The 23,101-nt window shown below is 36.4% G+C and overlaps 1 protein-coding gene and 1 long non-coding RNA gene across 2 annotated transcripts in view; both read right to left on the bottom strand.

The window, feature by feature from the left end:
- Positions 1-21,706, bottom strand: part of LOC102805965 (histamine N-methyltransferase-like) — a 36,088-nt gene extending 14,382 nt beyond the window's left edge. Inside the window, exons 1-2 of the mRNA XM_085502284.1 lie at positions 21,386-21,706; positions 20,852-20,935 (exon numbers count right to left, since the gene is read on the bottom strand). Of these exons, the coding sequence (XP_085358410.1) occupies positions 20,852-20,935; positions 21,386-21,647 (346 nt within the window). The 5' untranslated portion in view covers positions 21,648-21,706. The remainder of the gene's footprint in view (positions 1-20,851; positions 20,936-21,385) is intronic.
- Positions 14,371-15,623, bottom strand: LOC144357555 (uncharacterized). Its single transcript, XR_014930163.1, has 2 exons — positions 15,344-15,623; positions 14,371-14,600 (listed from the first exon to the last, which is right to left on the bottom strand). It is a non-coding gene; the product is annotated as an uncharacterized LOC144357555 (long non-coding RNA).
- Positions 21,707-23,101: the final 1,395 nt, after the last annotated feature.

A 23,101-nucleotide genomic window follows, 5' to 3' on the forward strand; every position in this document is an offset into this window, starting at 1 on the left:
CAATATTTATTTAGCATTGTATTGAGTGGCAGCGTATTTGTGTAAACGAGTGGGAATACGCAGTATGGTGCGGTCGTTACAAAGTTTACGTTCGAACGTTAAAGAAAGGCACGTATGGGCGGATATAAAATCAATAAAGTTCATTACATTTCTCAGTAAATATCCTCAAAAATATTCAGACTAATTAAAACATTTGTGATTTCACTTCTTGAATTTTATTTAAATTATAAAATATATACGTAACAGTATTTCTATAAATAAATGTACGAGCATGGTTAATTGAACATTGCTAATGGGCAAATCAATGTTCAGCATATGAGACTATGGCAATAGTCATGCATCTAAGGGTCACCCTGTCCATGCTGGAAACAACAACCTACATCCCATCACATCACATCACATCACATCACATCACGTCACATCACATCATTCCAGGCCAAGCTTTTCCACGTCACACCAAATTATCTTCATGTGATCTTCATATGGCAGTAAATTCACTATTTCATGTAATGTTTCAATATTAAAATTGTAATCAACGCATCGCTGTCATATGACCTCAATACATTTAACAAATCACTTTCATGTTATATCATGATGAGCTACATGGTTACATATCTGTACCAACTTCTAGCATGACTGGTCGTAAAACAGATGAGGGACACAGTGAAAAAGAAATTGCCAGCATTCGTGTAAAGCCTGTAGAAAACATGAAATATACAAAACATGGAATGTACAAACTTCAAACATGAAATATTCGTCTGGAATTATATGTCGTCCACTAAACCTGATTTGAAAACGAAGGTGGTGATTTATATTTGAGTGCCTTGATTGAGGGCGCACTGAAAGTTCAATTCCGAAATGAATGAAATTCAAATAACACTTTTTGAAACATAATTAAATTGTTAGTTAATTGTTATTTATTTGCTCTAAAAATTAATGTCACCATGTCATTGTGACTGCACACCACATTATATTTACACGTGCTAAACATGTTTATTACAGTCTAAAAAATCACCATAAAGAATTACGGATTAGATAGTCGAACCTACCAATAGTATATCCCTGTCAGCTATTGAAATTTAATTATTACTATTTGATGTAATAACAGAACTATGCGAAACATGTCGAATGTATGTTAAGTGATATGCAAATTAAGTGACCAATCCCAGTAGATATGACCCAAATACTCGTAAAGTTATAAAAAAGAACCACCATTTTCTTTATAATACAAGTTTTGTGAAATGAGGCGTGTACTTCTCATGATATCCTTCTGTCGATATATTTTAGGTGCAAATGCATCCGATGTCTGTATGTGTGTCTGTCTGTCCGTGTCAAATCTTACAATATCCCAAGAATCACTGGATGGATTGGGATGCAATTTAAAACACAAATACATTTTTGGTACTAACCCGCGCATAGTAATTATGTACTTTACATAATAATCTGTTTAAACATTTCCCTTGTCCTTGTTTGCCGAAATGCATTAGAAATTGCTACATGTTTCCTGTTAACATCTGATGATTGTTTCTATTTAGTACTGCACATGTTAATCAGCTAAGTTGCTTACAAATACTGATGGTTTGATTAAATGAACTGAAACTTTGTATACAACTGCATTTATTTTTATCCATCATGGTTAAAATTAATTAATGTGAACATTAGGTATTTTGGAATGTTTTTTGTGTGTCTTTGCATTGACACGTTTTACATGTTTATGTAGGTGTACATGTAACATCATATATGTTAATTAGCGAAATTGAATACTAATTATCGGTTTACAGGTGTTTTTATTATAACAATGTTTATTTCTCAATTGGATTGAACTTTGTACATTGTTCTCAAATCTCAAGTTTTCCATTATAACACATGTCACCATATCGACAGTGAATCACGTACATGTTGCTTTCCCACGATGTTTGTTAAGCAATGGATTCTATTGAATGTGTTAAGTTTATAAATATACTGTGGTAAGCAATTACTAGGCTATTCACCCACGAGAGTCGAGACCTAGAAACTATTTGTATTAACCTAATGTGTATTCCTTTGGGTCGAACCTGTTATTTCTACAGTGTAAGAGTTATCCGACACACTGATTAGAATTCCTACACTTTCTCACTCCTACGTGCATTTCATAATACTATCACCGACAATACAGGCATTTGCCATTTCAAGTTCTCTAGTTTCTTACTTCATTGTCAATATACAATGGCTAGGTAACACGCTGCTTAGGTGAACTGAAATATTTAAAATTGTATGGTCGGTTGATTATTGATCCAAGATTTCCATTGTGTGGAATAAAGATTGTAGTATAAGGCAAAATAATACTGAATAGGAGTGTGCTCATTAACTCATGATCAGTTACAAGTTATGCCTGGTCGCATCCTGACAATGTTGTATACTCAAATAAACAAATACGCAAGAACAATGTTTTAACATTATTAAATTCAGAATCATAGCCTACTACATTCATGGATTGCTGTGGTGTCATGTAATGCTTGTGTTATTTAATTTAAGTACAGTATTCTTTTATTATTTCTATTTTATATTATTTTTACGCGGGACGTAAAAAGGTCATTAAGCAGGAGCAGGAAAATGGAAGATAGTATTGGGTCACAATATAATTTTCTGGTAGTTGATTAGTAGCAAAACACGGAGAAAGCTCTAACCAAGTGGAAACTACATAAACCAAGGTTTTCCAGGCTCAAATACTTTATACTCGGGATCATATACATTAATGTTTTTTTAATGTTTTTGTGCCCGATGACAGTTCTGAACATTGAATGTCACTATTGTCTCACCTAACCTTTATTTGTATGTGCACGTTGCAAGTGCTCATACATAGAGCATTTTTACCATAGAAGCTGACAGGGCTGTGTGGCCATCTCTCTATATCAAATTTAATGTTCTATTCTAGCGTCAACCAGGCTGGGTCGAACACAAACACCTGCAGGCCTTAAAGGGCGATAGTCGTCGCGCCACGCATGTGCGATATATATGGGTCTCATATAAACAAAGATGGCGACTTTGACTGTTGGGCAGATAAACGAGTACAAACTGAGACGTTACCAAGCTTTAACTAGGTACTTTTCAGGTGATTGAAAGGAGTCACCGGCGTTAATCAGTGCAAGTCGCGCCCAGGTCAAACCTTATACCTTGAATTCCATTTGAATTATGGAAAAATGAATTTTTATCAACACAAATATCGCAAATGCGCAGCGCGACGACCACAAAGTCGCATTCATTAGTGAATGAATTTCGGCCAGTGGAATTGGCCTAACCATTGAGTCTGTGACACACTCACCCAGGGTAGGGGTCGACCCCGTTTAAACTTGGGTCTACCGATCATGAGTCTGATGCAACAACTACTATGCTACCAGTGACTGGTCATATACATCAATGTTAACAAGTAATGGAATGGTAACCTTATTCGAACCATCAATGTGGAGGGCGACTGCGTGATTGTTTATTAGAAAATGACATCATCAGGGGAACGTTTTCAAAGTCAATTAACAAGATTACAAGACCTCGCTGGACAGGGTAACCAAAAGCCAGATTTATCACATACTCCTTAATAATCAATGAGGTTATTTGCAAAATTCAAGAAGCAATATAAGTAACCTATAACTGCCCGTGGGATATGACATAAATATGATATAAACGGGAAAAAAAAGACTCATCAAAGTTGAATTTTTTTCGAATCAGGTTTACTAGACACTATTGTTCACCCAATAGCCTTCCACCCGCCTTCCAATTGGTTAGGAAATAAGTTGCAAACCTAACTTTAGTTGAGGTCTATGATTAATTAATTTGTGAATATTTAATACATATACTTGTGATAGTTGTGTTTAGATATGTATACATAACAAAATAAATCAATGAAGGCGTCATTCATGATTAATTTTCAAGTGTCATGTCATGAATTTGTTTTTGCGTATCTGTTGACCGACTTAATTAGCTGATTATTAGCTGAATTGCTGTGTTGTGTCTGTCATCGTTCAGGCCTATTTGAAGTTTTGGACGGAACTTGGCTCAGTGATTTGGAACTAGTTACCAGATAACCGCCGCCATTCTGACTAAGATTCTGACAGTTGATTTCCATAGTTATTAATGTAGTGAACGATTAATCAAAAGATATGACGTATTCAGTACTTAGTGTGATTGGCTTTATGATTGAAGGTTACGCCCTAGAGTCTTTTTACTGCATTGTAATTGGTTAGAGTTTTGAAAATGAATAAAGAGAGTTTGAGTTGGTCTTGGGGAGCACAGCACGATAGACGCAGTAGAGAGAGAGTGCAGTCCTGGGCAGTCGAGAGTCCAGTCCAGGGGCGAGCCTTGAGGCAGTCCAGTTTTGGGCGAGTCTTGGTTCAGCCTTGTGAGAGTCTTGGGGACTTTTCCCCAGGGCGCTGTGTCTTATAGAGTGCTCCAAAAGATCGACTAAGACGAGAGCTGAAACGTATTTCGTTGTGTGTGTCTTATTTGACTGTAAAGCTTAACTGGCTTTCCCGATCCCGTACCTCAAGGGGACGAGATAGAGAGACGAGACGAGATTCTCCCCTGACAAGTGTGGAGAACACCCGGAGAGAAGATTTTCCCCCTGATAGTCAGACAAAATTGTGAACAAATACAACTCCGCATAAAAACAAGTAATGTTGTAATGTATTTAGTTAATCCGGAAAAAATACGAATGCCCACAACCCATGAAGCTGATACATCTGGTATTGTTTCTGTAGACTACAATCTCGGACGATCAGAAAAATAATGAGGTATTTGAAATTATAATTATATGATTAAGATTATGCAGCCAGACACTGCCAGAAGTTCATTTGCTGCACATATTTAAATGCATGTTCTTCACTATGATAAATGTATTTATCAGAATGAAAATCAATCATTGTACACTTTCCAAACACGACCAAAATATGTAGAAACACTGTAAACTAACTTTACTTTACCCAATGAACGATGATTAGGCAGCCATAAAGTGAGCAAAAATGGGATTTCAGTATGGAAATTAAATATAGGAACCTTTAGGTTTACTGTAGTAGAATATTGTATATCGAGGCCAATTTCCGAGTGATGTTAACAAGAATATACCCACATGTGCCATTAAAACACAATTGTGGATGTATTCATCATAACGCTGTGTTTTATTAGGTAATTAGGTTCACTGCCTCTCTCTGTCCAAGAGCAAATAGGAACCTGGTTTGAAATGAATGACCCTCAAGCCGATATAACAATCGGGTGTGTTATCTCACAGAGGAGTCTACTTTGAGACAGTATATGACATATTAACTAAGGTAAATATTTGCATGGACTTGAATTTATCCCGGAATTGGGTATTACACTTTTCTAATCGATAGTAATTGTTTATCAAAGAACCCAAGGTGATTAATTGATCTAATCCATCAGGCCATTGCCTTCAATAAGTTTTGAGATATTTTTCGTAGGGACAGTTAAAATCATCCCAGACTCTTTTAATTTTGATATGTAATTACCATATTTCTAAGGAGATAATCAACAATTATTTTCCAGGTTGAAAGAGACGAATATTTGTTGACGTTTATTGCAAAGGGCAGTCGGGACGGGAGGACACTTTGGAAGAGCGATACGATATAAAATTTTGTGTTAAGCTCAAAACGAACACTTTGCAGACTTATAAACTGCTTCAGATGTGAGAGGCGGAGGGAAGTCATAACACCGTAGTTGGTGAGGACAATTCGTACTTTTATGGATTTGTACGTTTATGAATAAGGACAATACGTGAAAAGTTTAAAGTTTTCACCAGGACAATGCACTAGTCCCCAACTCCATCCGTGTTTCCAACTATTTGACCGCGATGGGCATCAAGACAGTTCCTCACCCTCTCCACATCCTTGCTCCCTGTGACTTTTGGTTGTCCCCAAAGCTCTAGGAAAACCTTAGAGGCAGTCGTTTTGAAACTATTGAGGAGATGGAAGAGGCTGTGGCGACAAAGGTCGAGGACTTCCGGGGGGGGGGGTCAGAAGTTGTGTTGGAACCATACAACAAGTGTATTGCATTTGAAGAAGACTAGTAGACCGTGCTTGTCCCTACGAAAAAAGTCGCAAACTTACTGAGGGCACCTCGTAAATTAGTATTTCGTAAATGTGTAGAGGATTATTTTTGGTTGTGTGTCCACGTACTTTCTTGCATCATATAACACCTAGCATCCAAGATCAGATCCTTTGGCGAATGCATCTGTTTTTTGCAAATAATTGAACTGAGGGTATCCATGTCAGCAATATACCTTATAACACTTATATACTTTATTTTGATAACCAGTCTGTTCCTAATCTCTTCCCTCGTGTTCAATTTTTAATCATAATCCAACTGATTGTGGGTAACTCTTATGCAATTATGCCTCTTTTGGTCAACTTGCAACTAGTCATTTTACAATTATTCCACAAGATAACATTTAAAAAATAATATCATGTGGATTCAGAGAATATTTTCAAAAAAAAATTCCATAACAATTTTAAAGTCATTATGAACTTAGCTGATTAAGCTTGTTCTATATCTCAAAATCGCCAAACGTTTAGGAATTTATTTGTATAATTTTCGGCTTCCAAGCTGATACATTTAGTTTATTATTGAATGGTAAATATGAACAGTAATTTTAAAATGGTTGTAACGAGAAGATATATATTGTATTATCAGACATTGACATGTTTATTAGGGCAAAATAAAACTGGTTGCATGAAGTTGGGTTTAGAAACTAGGTACTATGTAAACTTATTGCATTTAAAGCGAACGATTACTATGACAACAGGCAAAACCGCTCCCTTGTACCAGGACCAAAAAATGTTAAAATAGTATAAATATTATACTGCATATAAAGAGGTCAAATTTATTCAGTCACGAGATACTCAAATCATGACATAATTACTACATGTGTTACCATTCACATGTACTAAATACCACCCGTCACATATCTTATGCCGTGCGCTGATAGTACTGCAATGGCATGCCGTTGGTTACCCGTTGACACATTTGTAAAATAGACTCATTGGTAAACGATTAAAATTACTATGACTGTTTTTACACTCAGAAAGTCATAGTTAAAACAGTCTGAGCGCGACAAATTGCCAGAATACTTTTTACCTTCATAAACTGATAATTTTAGTGCGCTCACGTGTGTACTAAGAATTTAGGAAGAATCAGACAAAAAGGTACATATAGCATGAGATGGTAGACGAATACAATATACACGAATGGAATGTTCCAATGGGAATTCCATTGTTTTTAAACTTAAACACAAATGCACTAACATATTATTTTCAGTGTCTCACTGTTCACATACGGTTGCTTAGTTACCAGTAAAACAATTTTTAGCTTGATATATATCTGTGGAAAATTTAGACTTGAAAGGTTCGCACCGCTGACGGATTTCTGTATTTTATTAATGGTGTATCTTCAAATCGGGGATGGTGTGTATGTTAATTGTTATGTCAATATAGGAAGGCTATATGTTTTTCCCGATTTATGCTTTTCCGGCAATACAGTACTAGTTAAGCTACAAACCGACTGGAATATAAAGACATTCAAACAAGTTAAACGGATTATTTACCAGGAGATTTCTCCCCAGGTGTCATCTATATAATTGTCATATATCTAAAATAAACTAAATGTTTTCCATTCGATTACAAATTTCCTGTTTCATAATATCATTAGGGTTAGGGTTATTGATTGTTGATTTGACCAGGACCTTTTTCAGAACAAATATTAGTTGTGTTCTATCGAGCTTTACTTAGACAGCGTAAAGTATGTTACGAGATTTCTAAAAACCATATATTTTTGAAAGCCTGGATATAGAGTAATGCATACTAAGTAGTCATTTGTTACATAAAGTCTTGTGACTAATTACCGGACACTGCAGTATTTCCGACTGAAATTTACGGCATACACACAGAGTCATGCAAATGAATCTCGATTGTTTGAAGGACCTGTTTTGAAAAGTTTGCAAAGAAGTGTTTTTCAGTCCGGTAATTTACCGCTAGTTATCACTTTTGATGGCTCAGTATTCCGTGAAAAAAAAATTTCATTACAAAACCCAGACACATTCACATCATCTTGTGAATCATTGGTGTAAATTTGAAACATGTGACACTAACGTAGTAGATTTGACAGTGGTCCAAGTAAAATAGTAAGATTCATTTTCAAAGTTCAAGAAAAATGTGAAGCCACTACTAAACTAAACCACTGAATGATTTGTTCTAATATTACAACAAAATACTTTAAATGTTGAAATTCATTGACCAGTGATATTGCATATATAATAATACAAAATGGTGCAAATTAAGGGGAAACCTTGTGCATGTTACCAATGATATGTTAGTATCCATTGTTATGTAAACATACCAATCAATTGATTATCCTTTGTCAGAAAATACTGTTCAACAACCTTCACTGACTGCTAGTTTGAGAGCATCTGATTAGACACAATGAACAATCACATATACTCTTCATCTAAGCGTCTTCACAGGCAAATATTATACAAATAATAGCAAAGCTCGTTTTATTTTATGATTCAAACACTCATTTAAGTAGCATCCCAATAACATTCAGATTTGTTAATTAGCTAGAGTTAATTAGCTAGAGTTATCATCTAAGTGTTTTATATGTTTAAAATAAATATTAAAAAACATTAGATAAACACAAATGATACATGGATAAACAAGAAATGAAATCAAAATAATCTCTGTAACATCTAAGCTATAATTATAAATATCATTATAACTAAATTAACTTGGGATAAAATATCACCATTTTCAGTTTCACCACAGTTGTGACAATACACTTTCTATGTGCCGTTTTGGGAATGGCTTGAAAATCAATAACACTAAAATTGAATTGCCGATGTCATAATAATTAATGAACAAATTGGTGTGACAAAGTGATATTTTTTTATAAAAAAAAACAGCCAAGCCCAATCCTTCACATTTCACATTGTGTGATCCGTGATATATGTTATAGAACAACAGTGTTGTACATCTGCCATTTTTGTATAAAATTACAGTAATAGCGTCAGCTACATTTTAGTTAACACAAATTGTCCCTTAATTAATGCAAGGTATTGGGAATGTCGTTGAACATTAAATACAAGACCATTCATAAACAGAGAAAATAAGATTCGGCTAGACATATAGCTCAGACTGAGCTCAAAGACTTGTCCTGCTCCTATTTTACAAAGTTGAATTTTCTTTGAATTCTCCTTTATCACAACTTGACACGATTTAAAATTGTTTTATATAATCCGAACTCCATTGTTCGTGGGATTCATACTGTCAAATGCTTTTGAATCGAATCATGCACTAAAATCGGTCTTTTCGGACTTTCAGATACTATTGTTTTGTTTGAGAGATGTTTGCTGTTTTCATGGTATTAACTATTTTAGTTTCACCTTCTCGTGTGACTGAGAGAACATATCGCGCAACATCTCTTGATATGTAATGGGGTTATAGTTTACACCACGTAGATATATAAAATTGTTGGAAAATCCGGGTAAACGCCATGACGGGTACGTACGTTCTGTCTACTGCACAAAAAGTGACTGCACTTCGCACAATGTTGCAGCTGCTAACAACTCATACAGAATGACTACTGTATTTTCTAGCGTTTGTCAGTATGCGAAGAAATGCATCTTCGGCATGGAAAATATGAAATCCATACGACAGCTATTTAAAAACAATAATTAGGCTGCATCGTGTATTTATTACATTAATAGTAGTAATCTTCAAGACATTAACATGTCTTTAGTCTCTGTGTATGCACATACTTTATGGTGGTCGTATCGACTAGCACGACTCGTGCTATTCAGTCATACAATGTCATACCACATTTTACAAGATTCGTATCAGAGCTTATAATTAGGGAGTGTCGTCGGTAACAGTCTCGAACACCATGAACCCACTAGACGGCTTAATTGTTTTCACTGCCATATATATAATAATGTCGAATAATTTCTTTTAAAAATCATAGTTTTTTAGATAAATATAGATTCAAATTTTTTTTTGTTAAAATTCGTATGGCTGTGTAAATAACTATAAATACCAACCAACCAGGATAAAACATTGCATCATCATTATTAATACTACTGCCATTAATACCTTTGAGGTCACATTACAAAAACATCATTGCTGATTGAAGATATAGTCGTAAACTGTCACAGTTGTTTTCGCAAGCTTGTAACAAGTTTGTATCTATTTTATTCTTGTTTGTTTTGTTTTATTGACAATATCCCTGTGTGCAAATATCGACATTTTCTTAGCTGTTAGTTCAGTGAGAATTCATATTGTGCATTCATAACTTTGCTGAAAATTGTATACCACTGGGAAATGCAACTTGAACAACATTGAATTGCTTGTTTGTTAACGACGACTTCACATACCTTCGCCGCAATCGTGTTGAATTGTGTTGTGTCGTTTAGAAGAATTAGGCTATATGCAAATTGTGGAAGTATTATGGGCTGTATTGAGAAACTGTATGGCTAAATATAAATGACATAGCTGTGGTCAAGATGCCATAAGCAAATTGTTTTTTTTGAACACGTAAACGATCAATAATGACGCAATGTTCTGGCAATTGACACGCTTAGTCAATATGACTCTAACAATGCTTTCGTACATATCCACATCTTGTTTACATCACTCTATTAATCTTAATGAGGGCAGTTTATTTCATTAATGGTATTGAGACCGACTGAATTGATTTAGGATTGAAAACAATATGGCGTACTGCGGCCTGATACCGGCGGCCAGGGTTCTTTACCAACATTGATTGTAATCATATTGGGCGTGTCCTTGAGCATACTTAAACCCAACGCATTATAATTGATCTGACTCTCTTTGCCGAAATTCATTTGGAAGAGAAATAAGCTTCGAAAATCTTCACTTAACAATACGTCCATATAAACAGTGTTATCATTAGAACAATCTTTGTAACTAAACCAACCAAAGCCAATATTGAAAACTGTCTACTTGAAATCGATTGGTGGCGCTATTCTGTTTTTCCAGTTCTGTTGGCATTACACTTCGCCAGCGAGCATTGTTACATCACGTAAATATTCAACGCAATTAATTATACTAGACGTGCATATACATTTAACAACGCGTGAATATGTATCACGTTAATAAACCTAATCAATTTCTGTCAATACATCTAGTTTCAGAATGAGGAAAATAATAGCCATGGCAGTTACAATGGGTATTATACTCGTCATATGTAGTCCATTTACAAGTGTCGCCGCATTGAAGCATATTAACCGTCAGGATGGATTCTGTAACGACGACAATGACTGTCCCACTGACGAAGCGTGTTTGTTATCAGGTTTTGCAACCGATCCCGGTTACTGTGTTAAGTGTTCTACCTTCACAAACAAAGACAATTCAATAGGACGATGCAAGACGCAAGGTGAGAACGGAAGCTTGTAAGTACGTTATAGCGCCCTCATACACAGGAAACACTGAAAACATGCAGATTTTGTTGTTGTTGCATATATTCTTCGCTGGTTCCCGGCGTTCCTTGCGAATGGCAAGAAAGTCACAGGTAACTAGTAATCGCCATATTGTTCCACTTGGCCGGGATTCCGGCCTAAAGACACGTGACTGAGTGACGTAATTTGATAACATTCCAAGTTCTGTTCTGCGTAAACGGACCTGTAATACTACAATAAAGCCATGCTCAACACTCTGCCTGCTTAGACTTACATATTTGAGATGTTTCTGAAATTTTTCGCTGTTTCTGTGCAAATTTTTAACAACAACAAAAAAAAACAGTTTTTTATTCGCCCAACTTTCGAAAGTAAAAACTCCTGGACGGCTACGGCTGCGGGCGTAAGCGCTGACGTCCGGTAACCAAGGGAAATAGAATGCTGTAAGCGTTACTAGTTACCGGCCTCTTGTGGCTTGGTACGTCATGACACTTGAGGCGGGAACCAGCCAACGTGTTCAGTTCGCTGGTTCCCGGCGTCCTTTGCGAATGGCAGGTAGGATTCGTTACTAGTTACCGGCCTCTTGTGGCTTGGTACGTCATGACACTTGAGGCGGGAACCAGCCAACGTGTTCAGTTCGCTGGTTCCCGGCGTCCTTTGCGAATGGCAGGTAGGATTCGTTACTAGTTACCGGCCTCTTGTGGCTTGGTACGTCATGACACTTGAGGCGGGAACCAGCCAACGTGTTCAGTTCGCTGGTTCCCGGCGTCCTTTGGGAATGGCAGGTAGGATTCGTTACTAGTTACCGGCCTCTTGTGGCTTGGTACGTCATGACACTTGAGGCGGGAACCAGCCAACGTGTTCAGTTCGCTGGTTCCCGGCGTCCTTTGCGAATGGCAGGTAGGATTCGTTACTAGTTACCGGCCTCTTGTGGCTTGGTACGTCATGACACTTGAGGCGGGAACCAGCCAACGTGTTCAGTTCGCTGGTTCCCGGCGTCCTTTGCGAATGGCAGGTAGGATTCGTTACTAGTTACCGGCCTCTTGTGGCTTGGTACGTCATGACACTTGAGGCGGGAACCAGCCAACGTGTTCAGTTCGCTGGTTCCCGGCGTCCTTTGCGAATGGCAGGTAGGATTCGTTACTAGTTACCGGCCTCTTGTGGCTTGGTACGTCATGACACTTGAGGCGGGAACCAGCCAACGTGTTCAGTTCGCTGGTTCCCGGCGTCCTTTGCGAATGGCAGGTAGGATTCGTTACTAGTTACCGGCCTCTTGTGGCTTGGTACGTCATGAGACTTGAGGCGGGAACCAGCCAACGTCCTACCTGCCATTCGCAAAGGACGCCGGGAACCAGCCAACACATATACTCATGGTTTTAAGAAAAACAAATGTTGATATTTTGGAATCACTTCTTATCGTATTTTAGGTATTGATAAGAACGATGAGTTTAACAGTGGTGGTTCATCTTCGTGTACTGAAGAGAAAGACGACTGTCCACCGGGGTTGTGGTGTGCCGATCATACAAACACGTGCGAAGAGTGCACTGAGTTGTCCGATGACGAACAAAAGACCAGATGCCCCGGTTAGTACCAAATCTTTCAAATGATCCGTATTGATTAACATGACTCATTAAAAACGCTATGATTGAGGTCACTGCACTCTGCTAGCTCATCAAACCAGGGGACCGTAGGAGAACATTTTGTGTGAATAATTGTTTTTTTTTTCACCTGAATGAAATAGGGAGTATTTCACCTTGGAAATTTGCATATGAACGTTTTGCATGTCGATTGCTAAATTACGTTTTACACGTAACTATCACTAAACGGAGATTTGCGATTTCACTATTTTACTAATTGATTTTAGAAATGATAACCTGTGAAAATGGTCGAAAGCTACCCATCGAATATAAAGGCCGTGTTATATAGTGCAAACATTAATTCATTAGGTATTGCACCGAGCAACGCATGCGCTGTCCCAAGAATTGTCTGTGCCCACGCCCAGTATTTACGTATATAATCTTACGCCAATGAATAATACATGTTTTATAGATTGGCTTCATCATGCGGAAATAGAGAGAAGAAAACAAAATATTTCGATATACATTAGTATAAGTCTGGTGGTTTCATTTGTCAGTGTCAGTATAGTTTATTATATTCACAAACGGATAGCATCAACTGGTAAGTATAGAGTATGCGCTGTCCTTATCACATAACGACAATAGCACAGTCTGACATGACGTCTGTCCGGTGTCAAATGGCATAATAATATATGACAATCGCATAATATAACTCGAACATTATACATTGTTACACGACAATGAAACATGACAGTGACATACTGCAACACGAACACGACAGTGGTAAATGACAATGACATAGTGTTATATGAAAATTACTTATGGCAATTACGACATTCTTTACAGATGTTGAGAAAGGAAACGTTACACCGGTGCAGGTGACTGATGATGACAAGTATAACAGTGTTCTAGGTATGATACATAGTCATTTCGTTGTGGATTTTTGTCAATATATTATTTAAAATCTGGTTTACATAATATTTCATAATTACTATAAATTCTGTTTCTTGACATGTATTATGCAAGAACATAATTGGCTCTGTGTATTGTTTACATTTGTTCGACATTGCATTAATCATATAATAGTTATTAATAGTTAGCGAGAAGGTTTTGTGACGTTTTTAAATAAAACATTCTCTGTCTGTTGTCTCGTTCAGAACAGTAATTTAGGTTATATATATCAAAAGACTAAGTATAGAGGTGCAAGTTCGCACAAACTGGACAGACATTGTTTACATAATTATCACGTGACATCAAAAATGGCGAACCTTGTAAAAATGACTAAGTACGCGATTGCGAGAGCACACTGCGGAATTTCCTGGTGAGGAAAATAATGTGAATAAAATATAATTTGTACATGGATTACTATTACTATAGTATATGGTTTTAATTGAGTGACACTGTGTGACAATGAAAAAAAGGAAACACATCTTCAGATTTTGGAATCCATGAAAAACCAAGATTTGGTAGTTTAAGTCCTAAATAATTCTCTGACATAAATATTGATAAATCTGTTACTGCTCACTCTGGTAGTACTGTAGTCTTTTTCAAGAAACTTCAAGTATCCCCTCGTTAACCTGTGGAGGTTTAGAAAATAAATAAGGTCACAATCTTTATTTGGCGTTTGTTTATACGTAATTCATTCATTTTATGATGCATCTTTTGTTACTATAATAAAGGCAACTATTATTATGTTATATATGTGTTTGAATTATGGATGAAAAAAATATTGAACACATTTACAATTAGTACATAAGTATAAACAATTGCCACCCAATCCTCTCAAACGATTATTCAAAAAATAATTAAATTTTTTTTCTTCATTTTCTTTTCATAATAATATGTCAATTTTATTTCACCAAACATTTTTCAAATTTACGTTTAAAATTTTGAAACTTGCGGATGTAATGCACACCCGCGCTTCGTGTGAAGGGAAGCCAGGTCAAAACATTGGGCATTTTACGTGTGTAGAGCAGCCCACAGAGACGTCGGCCGATCCCAACAACCATATCAGAAATTGTTGATGGTGGAAAAAAATAAGAGTTTCATTTGTGCAAAAAAAAAATCAAACGTGATAAAGTAAAACGCCGATGACATTCGGGCCACACGAGACACTCACGCCTTCGACCATGAACGAAAATCTAATATATGGATGCCAATGCACGTTTGAACGAAGCAGGCAATATTTCTGAGGAAATTCGCGATCTAAGTTTATCGAGCATAATAAAGAGTTCACACATACCTCTTTGAAATTATCGATAAGATATTTTATAAAGAGTAGTAAGCTCAACTAGAACAAAAAAAAACTAGAACTTCTTACCGACTCGAAAGTTGTCCAGTGCCGAGGTTCAGCGATAGTTTACAAACGTGCGCCGGGGACGGTGACATCACTGCGACCAGCCACACCAGAACGGACATATCTCGCATCTAACTCAACCCCATGCAACAAATTTGATATCCAAGTGTTCATTATGGCCCGTTCTTCCTCGACGAAAAAGTACATAAGTGACAATTTAGTCAAAGACGAGAAAACTGCACAAGAAATTGGCCTTATTTACACGTATCGGCAATGCGAGCTGCCCAGCAACTTCCCTTTCTGACGTCACAAGGGGAATTTCTGTATAGCAATGAATAGCTAATGAGGAGCCTCGTTTTAAAATACAAAAAATAAAGTTGCTGTAGACTGAGTTTAAAACACATTTTTTCACTTCAAAAAAATAATTTATGCTTAGAAACATAAAAATTAATAATATTAATGTATCAATTGATAATTTTAGACGTGAAAATAGCAGCCATTTCACAGGCACTTTAAGTTATGCATTGTCCGTAATCAAGTCCATTGAAATGCGTCTCCGATAATCAAAAGACCTATTATTCCGATTTCTATGCAGGTTTGTTTTTTTGTCCCCAAATTATTTCATACTTGGCACCTTTAACAGATTATTATTCTGTGACAAAGCATTTTCTTTAAAAACCCAGACATATTTCGCACCATCATTATCTTTTGATCGATAACTGCGAGTTTGAATGTCCTAGTCCGAACGCACTTGATTTGGCGGCGGTCCCAATGAGTCATTCTCGATCAAAACTTCAACTCGAAAAAAACGCGAAAAACAGTTTTGGTTAATAAAACACTGTAGATTTGCTGCATTATTATAAATATACACTAAAAATGGCCAAACATATTAACCACTGATATCATAGAACTCATAAAGAGTGTCAGATAATGAATAATTTCAAGCTCGAGCGCGAAAAATGAAGAAAACTGCTGGCATTTGAGTCCGTACTCCAGGAACGTTCGGGTTTTCCATTGTTATGCAAACGAACAACGAGGGATAATCCTCTGACAAACATTACTGTCCCACTGTACACGCTGACAGTTTACAAACAAGCTAATCCTTCAAGTGTCTCAGATAAGAATCTAATAAAACGGTTTTCATGGTGAAACAAAATGGCCGATGTTTGAAAAAAAATTGCTGTGTCAGAGTGCGACACTGAGTGGCAGATTTTTCTTTGCCTCGTCTGTCAACGCTTTCTTTCTTTTCTTCGCCATTGCGTTAGAAAAAAAATGTATTAGTAAAATAGAATATTGACTTGGAAAATAAAACGATTTAAAAGAAAGTTGTGCAAAGTTACAGTACTCCTTTCGCACAACCTCCCGCCCACTTCCGCTTTCCAATCACCTTTTTCTCTCGCTTTTGCGACCGCTTGTTGAATTCGACCGTACAATTTCCGCTTTGTTTTCGACCGCCCAAACCCCGAAATATCACCGCCCACCTGCTCGCTCGCGCGCATTTAAAATTCGGACTAACAGAATAATTTCCGAGGTTCACATTGTCTTATAATTGTCTTTCTGGTTTTTATAGATGTTGAACAGCTGACAAAAGTTCAAGTACTTTTTGTTTTAACTATATATAATTATATGCACGCAACCTGACCCTTCGACCTCGATTTGGTTTGGACTGAATATTTTATTTTAAACAATATTCTGACGTGAAATACAAAATGTATTTCAACACAAGTACGACAGGGTTGTCTGGGGTTTCTTTCCTGATTTTTGAGTCTTCGCAATGTGTTTTGTATAATTATTGTTGTTTTCCCCCGATGCTGAAGGACCGTAAAGCTAAATGGCATTTACATGCATGGGCTGAGTGAAAGAAAATATTTCTAAGCCTAAAATAAAACCTAATATTACACCTCTTTGTGTATTTGTTAATTTTACATATGTTTGTCATGACGGTATGTTTGTAAATATCTAGAAAAATCTCGTCTTTCGTTGATAATTTCGATTGTTTGTTTGGAATGTCGATCCCCGTTGGTTTCTCCATACTGAGTTTAGGAAGGGCATCGATCAACACCGTGACAATCAGCCGAGAGAAGACAAACATTGACCGTAATTCATGGAGATCATGTCCGTAATTTGTGGGCTGAAACCCCAAATAATTAATCAAGTATTATTATTTTAATATATATTTTATTTTACATCGCAAAACTAAACCATGCCCAAAACAGAGCTAGAGTTGTTCGCGGTGAAACAACCGCATTGAAGACGATGCAACTTCAGCTAGCCATTTCTTACCTTGAAATAAAAAAAATAAAAATTCGAAGAGCATCGGGGAAAATATTAATAATCATCCTTATCAATCGCTTGCTTTATTTTATTCGAATCTATGAAATTCACGATTTTTTTTACATTTGTTGGCAACTTCCGCGCTAAAAATAATTGAAAATGTGGGTGTGGTTATTTTGCAAAGTCCTGTTGATAATACGGACAAATATGGTTCTGTGACCCAGTTCGTGCTCCGATCAGGTGACTCTCAGCCAATCAATGATGTTGTAACAAAGCATATTTGACGCTAATTGAAGGGTCGTCGTACAATCCAATCACCGGCGTCGATTCACATAGTTGTTTGTGCTGTGACAGGCTTCAAAATTATTCGCTGAAAAACATATATTTTGACAAACTGATGGAATTTGACCTTAGTTCAAAAAGAAAATACTAGGCTAAGATACATTAGAGCTCACGCGAATCAGTTTTCTCTGCAAGTTGTGAAATAAAGTAAACCAGAGTAGCGTCGATGATTTTCAGCCCTGAAGGACTTTGAATTGTTCATCGACTGGCCACCAAATAGTTATGGCTATAACTAAATTTGACACGTTTTTCATTTAAGCCCAATAAATTATTCATACATGTCAAGCTCTGTTCGATTTTTTCAGGGCATGTGGCCGTTTTTAGTCGAAAATATTTTTTTGTGGGAGCACTTTTGCGGTACGTATACGGTATAGACCGAGCTCATTCAATGATCGTGACTTAATTTTAAAAATTGAATGTCAAATTTTACCAGACGTGGACCGATGTGGATTCGATATCGTTATCTTTGGAATTAATCACTAACATTTCCTCGTTTCTCTGCTCTGTCAAAAGGAGTTACCTAGGCTTTTTTTCACGTAACTGTCTCATTAAAATAAAATCATTACATCTAGAACAAGCACCCAAAACACGTAACAAGAAGTCCCAGTTCAGTTGCTTTCACGATACAAGTGTAATACAGCTATTAGATTTGAAGTGTCGTTCAGAATGTAATAATAGTTAATACTAGTTGTATGTTCACACTTTACTATCAAAACCACCATTTCGACCACCCATGTGCCAGTTTTCAGTGTTTGGGCGAGCGGTCAATGTTTTCAATGAGCGAGCGAGCGAAAAAAAAAACGCGATCAAAATGCGGTCGGTTTCCGGTCGGACAAGACGCGTGGTCGGAAATTAAGCGATAAGCGGTCGATGTAAAAGCGGAAGGTTGGGCGAAATGAGTACTGTATGACCATGTTTCTCCGACGAAGTCTCGACTGACAATAATGCTGACAATGGACGTTAGATAAACACGCATTGTTTGCAACTGGAAGCTTATCACCTGTTATATCAGAATCGTCAACAACAGAGTATACAGATAAGATGTTATCATTTAATTCCTTCCAAAGATAAACACTATGCAAATATCCACGAAACGGCAGTTGTAGTCTTTTCTGCTAGTGTTTTAAAACACTAATTTGAGCAACGTTATTTCGCAATTTCGATCTTTTGTAAACCTGGGGTGATGTATCAAGGTCTAAAGTAACCGTTTTATCAATTTTTGAAAAATCAAGAAAAAAGTGAAAATTTCCCTTCTCGCTACCTTAAATCACAAAATTCTTCTTAAATTTACTGGTACGTACAACTAATTGTTTCAGCAAGCGATGATGATGATGATGATGATGATGATGACATAGCATCACCAATTGCTGCATCTGATGATGTTCAAGACATTTCTTCACAAGGTATTATACAGTAGTTTTGCAAAATATAAACACCTTAGGTTCTTGTGCGAAAAATCCTTGCTTAAATGACATCTGAACTTAATATATAGGAAATAGTTTTGTTTTACTAACCTGAAACACACAAACTTTATTTTATTTTCAGGAGATATAACAGTATCACTTGTGTAGAAGATTCTGTTGCAATTCCACGTGTGATCGACGATGTACTTATATCGCAACATTTTGGAAAAGTGTTATGCAATACTGTCTTTTAGTACTTTTGATTGTATATGTCAAATACCTTTATAAATTACTTGAATACATTTCATAATTTACAGAACTATTTGGTACTAGACTGATTTTACAAGAACAGAGCATGCATCGATGACATTATTTCTAAACCTCACTGTGTAGTTGTTTTTGGTAGCCATAATGTGACCCTGGTTTCAGTTAGAAACGACATTGACGTCTTTCAGGTTTAAAATTGCGAAATGGTCTTAACGTTGACATAAGACTGCGCCCTCTGAATAAAACAGTTTTGACACTAAGAGAGTAATTTCATTTTTTAAAACTATGTTATAGTTAATAATTTTGGTATTTGTAGGAATCAGTTCTTTATATTTTTGTATATATATATATAGCCAAGAGATTATGCACGAACACACTTTAATTTAATTCTTGGGGTGGTGGAGGTGAATAGATTAACCAAATGACAATAACTTATTATTGATTTAAATGTTTCCTGCATCTCTTCTGATTCTTTGACAGTTGCAAATTACGTTACAGTTCTGGAAAGAAAATGTGTTACCCTAAACTTCTTTTCAAGCAAGAATTCGAATGTTTTTAATGTTAAAAACATATTAGAACTATACTTTGGGTTATTTACACAATACTAGGTTCATTTGTGAATGGTGACAAACAATACATAAAGTAAATTGTATTGCATTATAAAATTTCAGCGTGTGTACCTACTTAATTAGCGTGGGTGACCCTGATATTAACGGTTGAAATATATAATAATGTAAATAATCAGTTTTGTTGGGCATTCTTGAATCAGTGAGTGTGTTTGTATAATATTCCTAGTTTATGTATGTATGCCCCGTCGAGTTGATACAGTTTATAAACGTTAGTTGCATAATAAGCTAAAATGATTCATGGCAAAATCTACTTGACGATAATTAAGCGGAATGATCTGCAATCTGATGTATCAATGGACAATCCATATCTTTTCTATGTTTAGAAATTTGAGCGTCTTGTTTGATTTTTTCTCATGTATTGTTAGTGTTAGTAATTTTTTATATGTTTTCACATAGACCCTCTAAAAGGGCCAAGAATGAAAAAAAATCTTGCATTTTTTTACATTTTTTAATTTGAATAAAAGATGGTGCCCAGGAGTTAACCTACGTAGTGTAGTCGGTAAAATCATAAACATTTTTGGAAGATGTCGAGTAAACCAGGGAGTTCCTGAGTGAACCTGGAGTGAATTATTTTGTGAAATAAAATGTACCTGAAGGTATTGATAATCTGTACATACCATTTTTCTTGACTTTGTTCAATCTTGCTTTTGTTGGCTTTCTTGTATTGACATCTGAAACATCCTCTACCCCCTTATGGGATTCTGAAAAATGAAGAAAAACATTGTATTAACTCTGAAAGCTGTCTTGCAACCATGATGATCGACCTACCTTTTAGAGGGTCTATGCCTACACTAATGTACAGTTTGGTTTACATGTAAACCCACACAAATTGTGGAATGGTACTGAAAATTACAAGGATGCAAACAATTAAAACTACATGGTTCGTCATAAAAACTATAACCATAGTAGACGTGGTTAGCTATAGCAACCGAAAAAGAAAGACATTTCAATAGATAAGAACAATCGATAACCAGGAAGTGAGGAAGCTGTAATGAGACGCAACATAAAGGACGCAACAGCTATCGATATATAATAATCATTATCGGCCTCTGGTCATAAATTTGCTTACGAAACATGGTTTATATAGTTTTCGAGTGAATTAAACTATTTTCGACTTTTACTGTTTTATAACGTGTTGTTAATATACATACCTTGTACTTTGTGGACATTTAAAAGGTGGTTCTTGCAGCCTTGTTTTGATTTAAACTCTCTACAACATGGAAGACACTGCCAAACATCGTCTCTCTTTCGTAAATACGCTTCCAAAAACCGTAAATTCCGCCGACCAACTGGCTCGACCAATTTATCTTCCTCAACATTGCTCTCTTCTTCGCTAAAATCACTCTCATTGCCGTCAAAATCCGTAAAAACGTCCATGAACTCCTCGTCGTCACTAAATAAGCCCGCCTCCATTTTGAAAATGTGTTTGAATGACGAACAGACATTTGGTGATTTACATAATCTCACAGTGTTTTGCATAACCTCTTCACGTAACTTGCGAAACTTCGTTGAGATTATCGCTAATGCGTAAACCGTTAGGTAAACGGGATTAAAATGATTACAACTTACATAGATTAGAGGAAATATCCTTCTTTTAGAGGGTCTATGGTTTTCAGAATGTATTTCCTTATTGTACTTTTCATCAAAACCTCAAATATGGGGTACGATATCAATAAAGAGGCTAGTCTATTCTACATGCATCGCTTGTGTTGTATTACTCCGCAGACCATCGAATATACAACGATGCCTAACGGTACAAATGATGCACACTTCAAGGCTACGCACAGATTAATTCATAATAGGTCAACATTTGAAACACTGAACCCATGAACAATTTCGGATTTGCCGAATGTGTTACTAAATCAGGTGAAGAAATGATACTAGTATATTGGTACTGTTCGGAGGAGGTTAATATTCGTATCTTCAGGTTATATCAGTCAGATCAGGTCAATATCAGTCAGGTCAGGTCAATATCAGTCAGATCAGGTCAATATCAGTCAGATCAGGTCAATATCAGTCAGATTGGTTAATATATTGGTACTGTTAGGTTGTTTTCAGTCAGCGAAGGTTAGTAGTGGTGACTTCAAGTTAATATAAGTCAGATGAGTAAATACTAGTATTAACATAATAAAATCGTCTCTATAAATCGCCCCCTCTACTGGTGAAGCCTTTCTGTGACGTAAATGGGTGACACATATCCGTTCAAAGTGTCGAGTCCAAGAAGCGCTTTGTCACTAGAGAGCGCTATTTGTAGGATAGTGTATAGGGGTATATGAGTGTAGGGGTTGTAACCACAACTAATTCCTTATCGCCATCGCCTAAATTACCGCGCACAAGATACACTGTGATAGGGTGTATTAAAGAGCAGTCTTCGCGCCACGCATGCGGGAAATGTGGCAAACTGAGACAGTACAAACTGAGACATTACCAAACTTTAACTACGTAATTTCGATTGTGTCTGGAAGGTATCGAAGTCATTGGCGGTAATTAGTTCACGTGGCACCTAGGTCAAAACTCGTACTTGTGATTTTCACTGGAAATCCACCATTTGAAAATATCGTTAACATATCCTTTACCTGGTACCATAGTGTAGTGTAGAGTCAGGCACAAAATCATTCTTCCCAACGTATTTCAGTAAACTACTATGTGTCACTGTGATACGACCGTGACAGTCTCCTATTTATAAACTTTCCTACAATATTTTAGCAACCAGATTTAAAATTCTAATGTATTGTTTTAAAATGTGTTTTTTTTTTTCTAGCATGCGAGAAACAGTATTGGCCAAGGATTTTATATTCTTAGTTAGTTTGCTATGTTCTTAGGAGATAAGTTGACGAGTACATTGCATGAGATGTAACATTGTGTGT

Source organism: Saccoglossus kowalevskii, chromosome 8 (genome assembly GCF_978046115.1).
Source record: "Saccoglossus kowalevskii chromosome 8, keSacKowa6.1, whole genome shotgun sequence".
Classification (NCBI taxonomy): domain Eukaryota; kingdom Metazoa; phylum Hemichordata; class Enteropneusta; family Harrimaniidae; genus Saccoglossus; species Saccoglossus kowalevskii.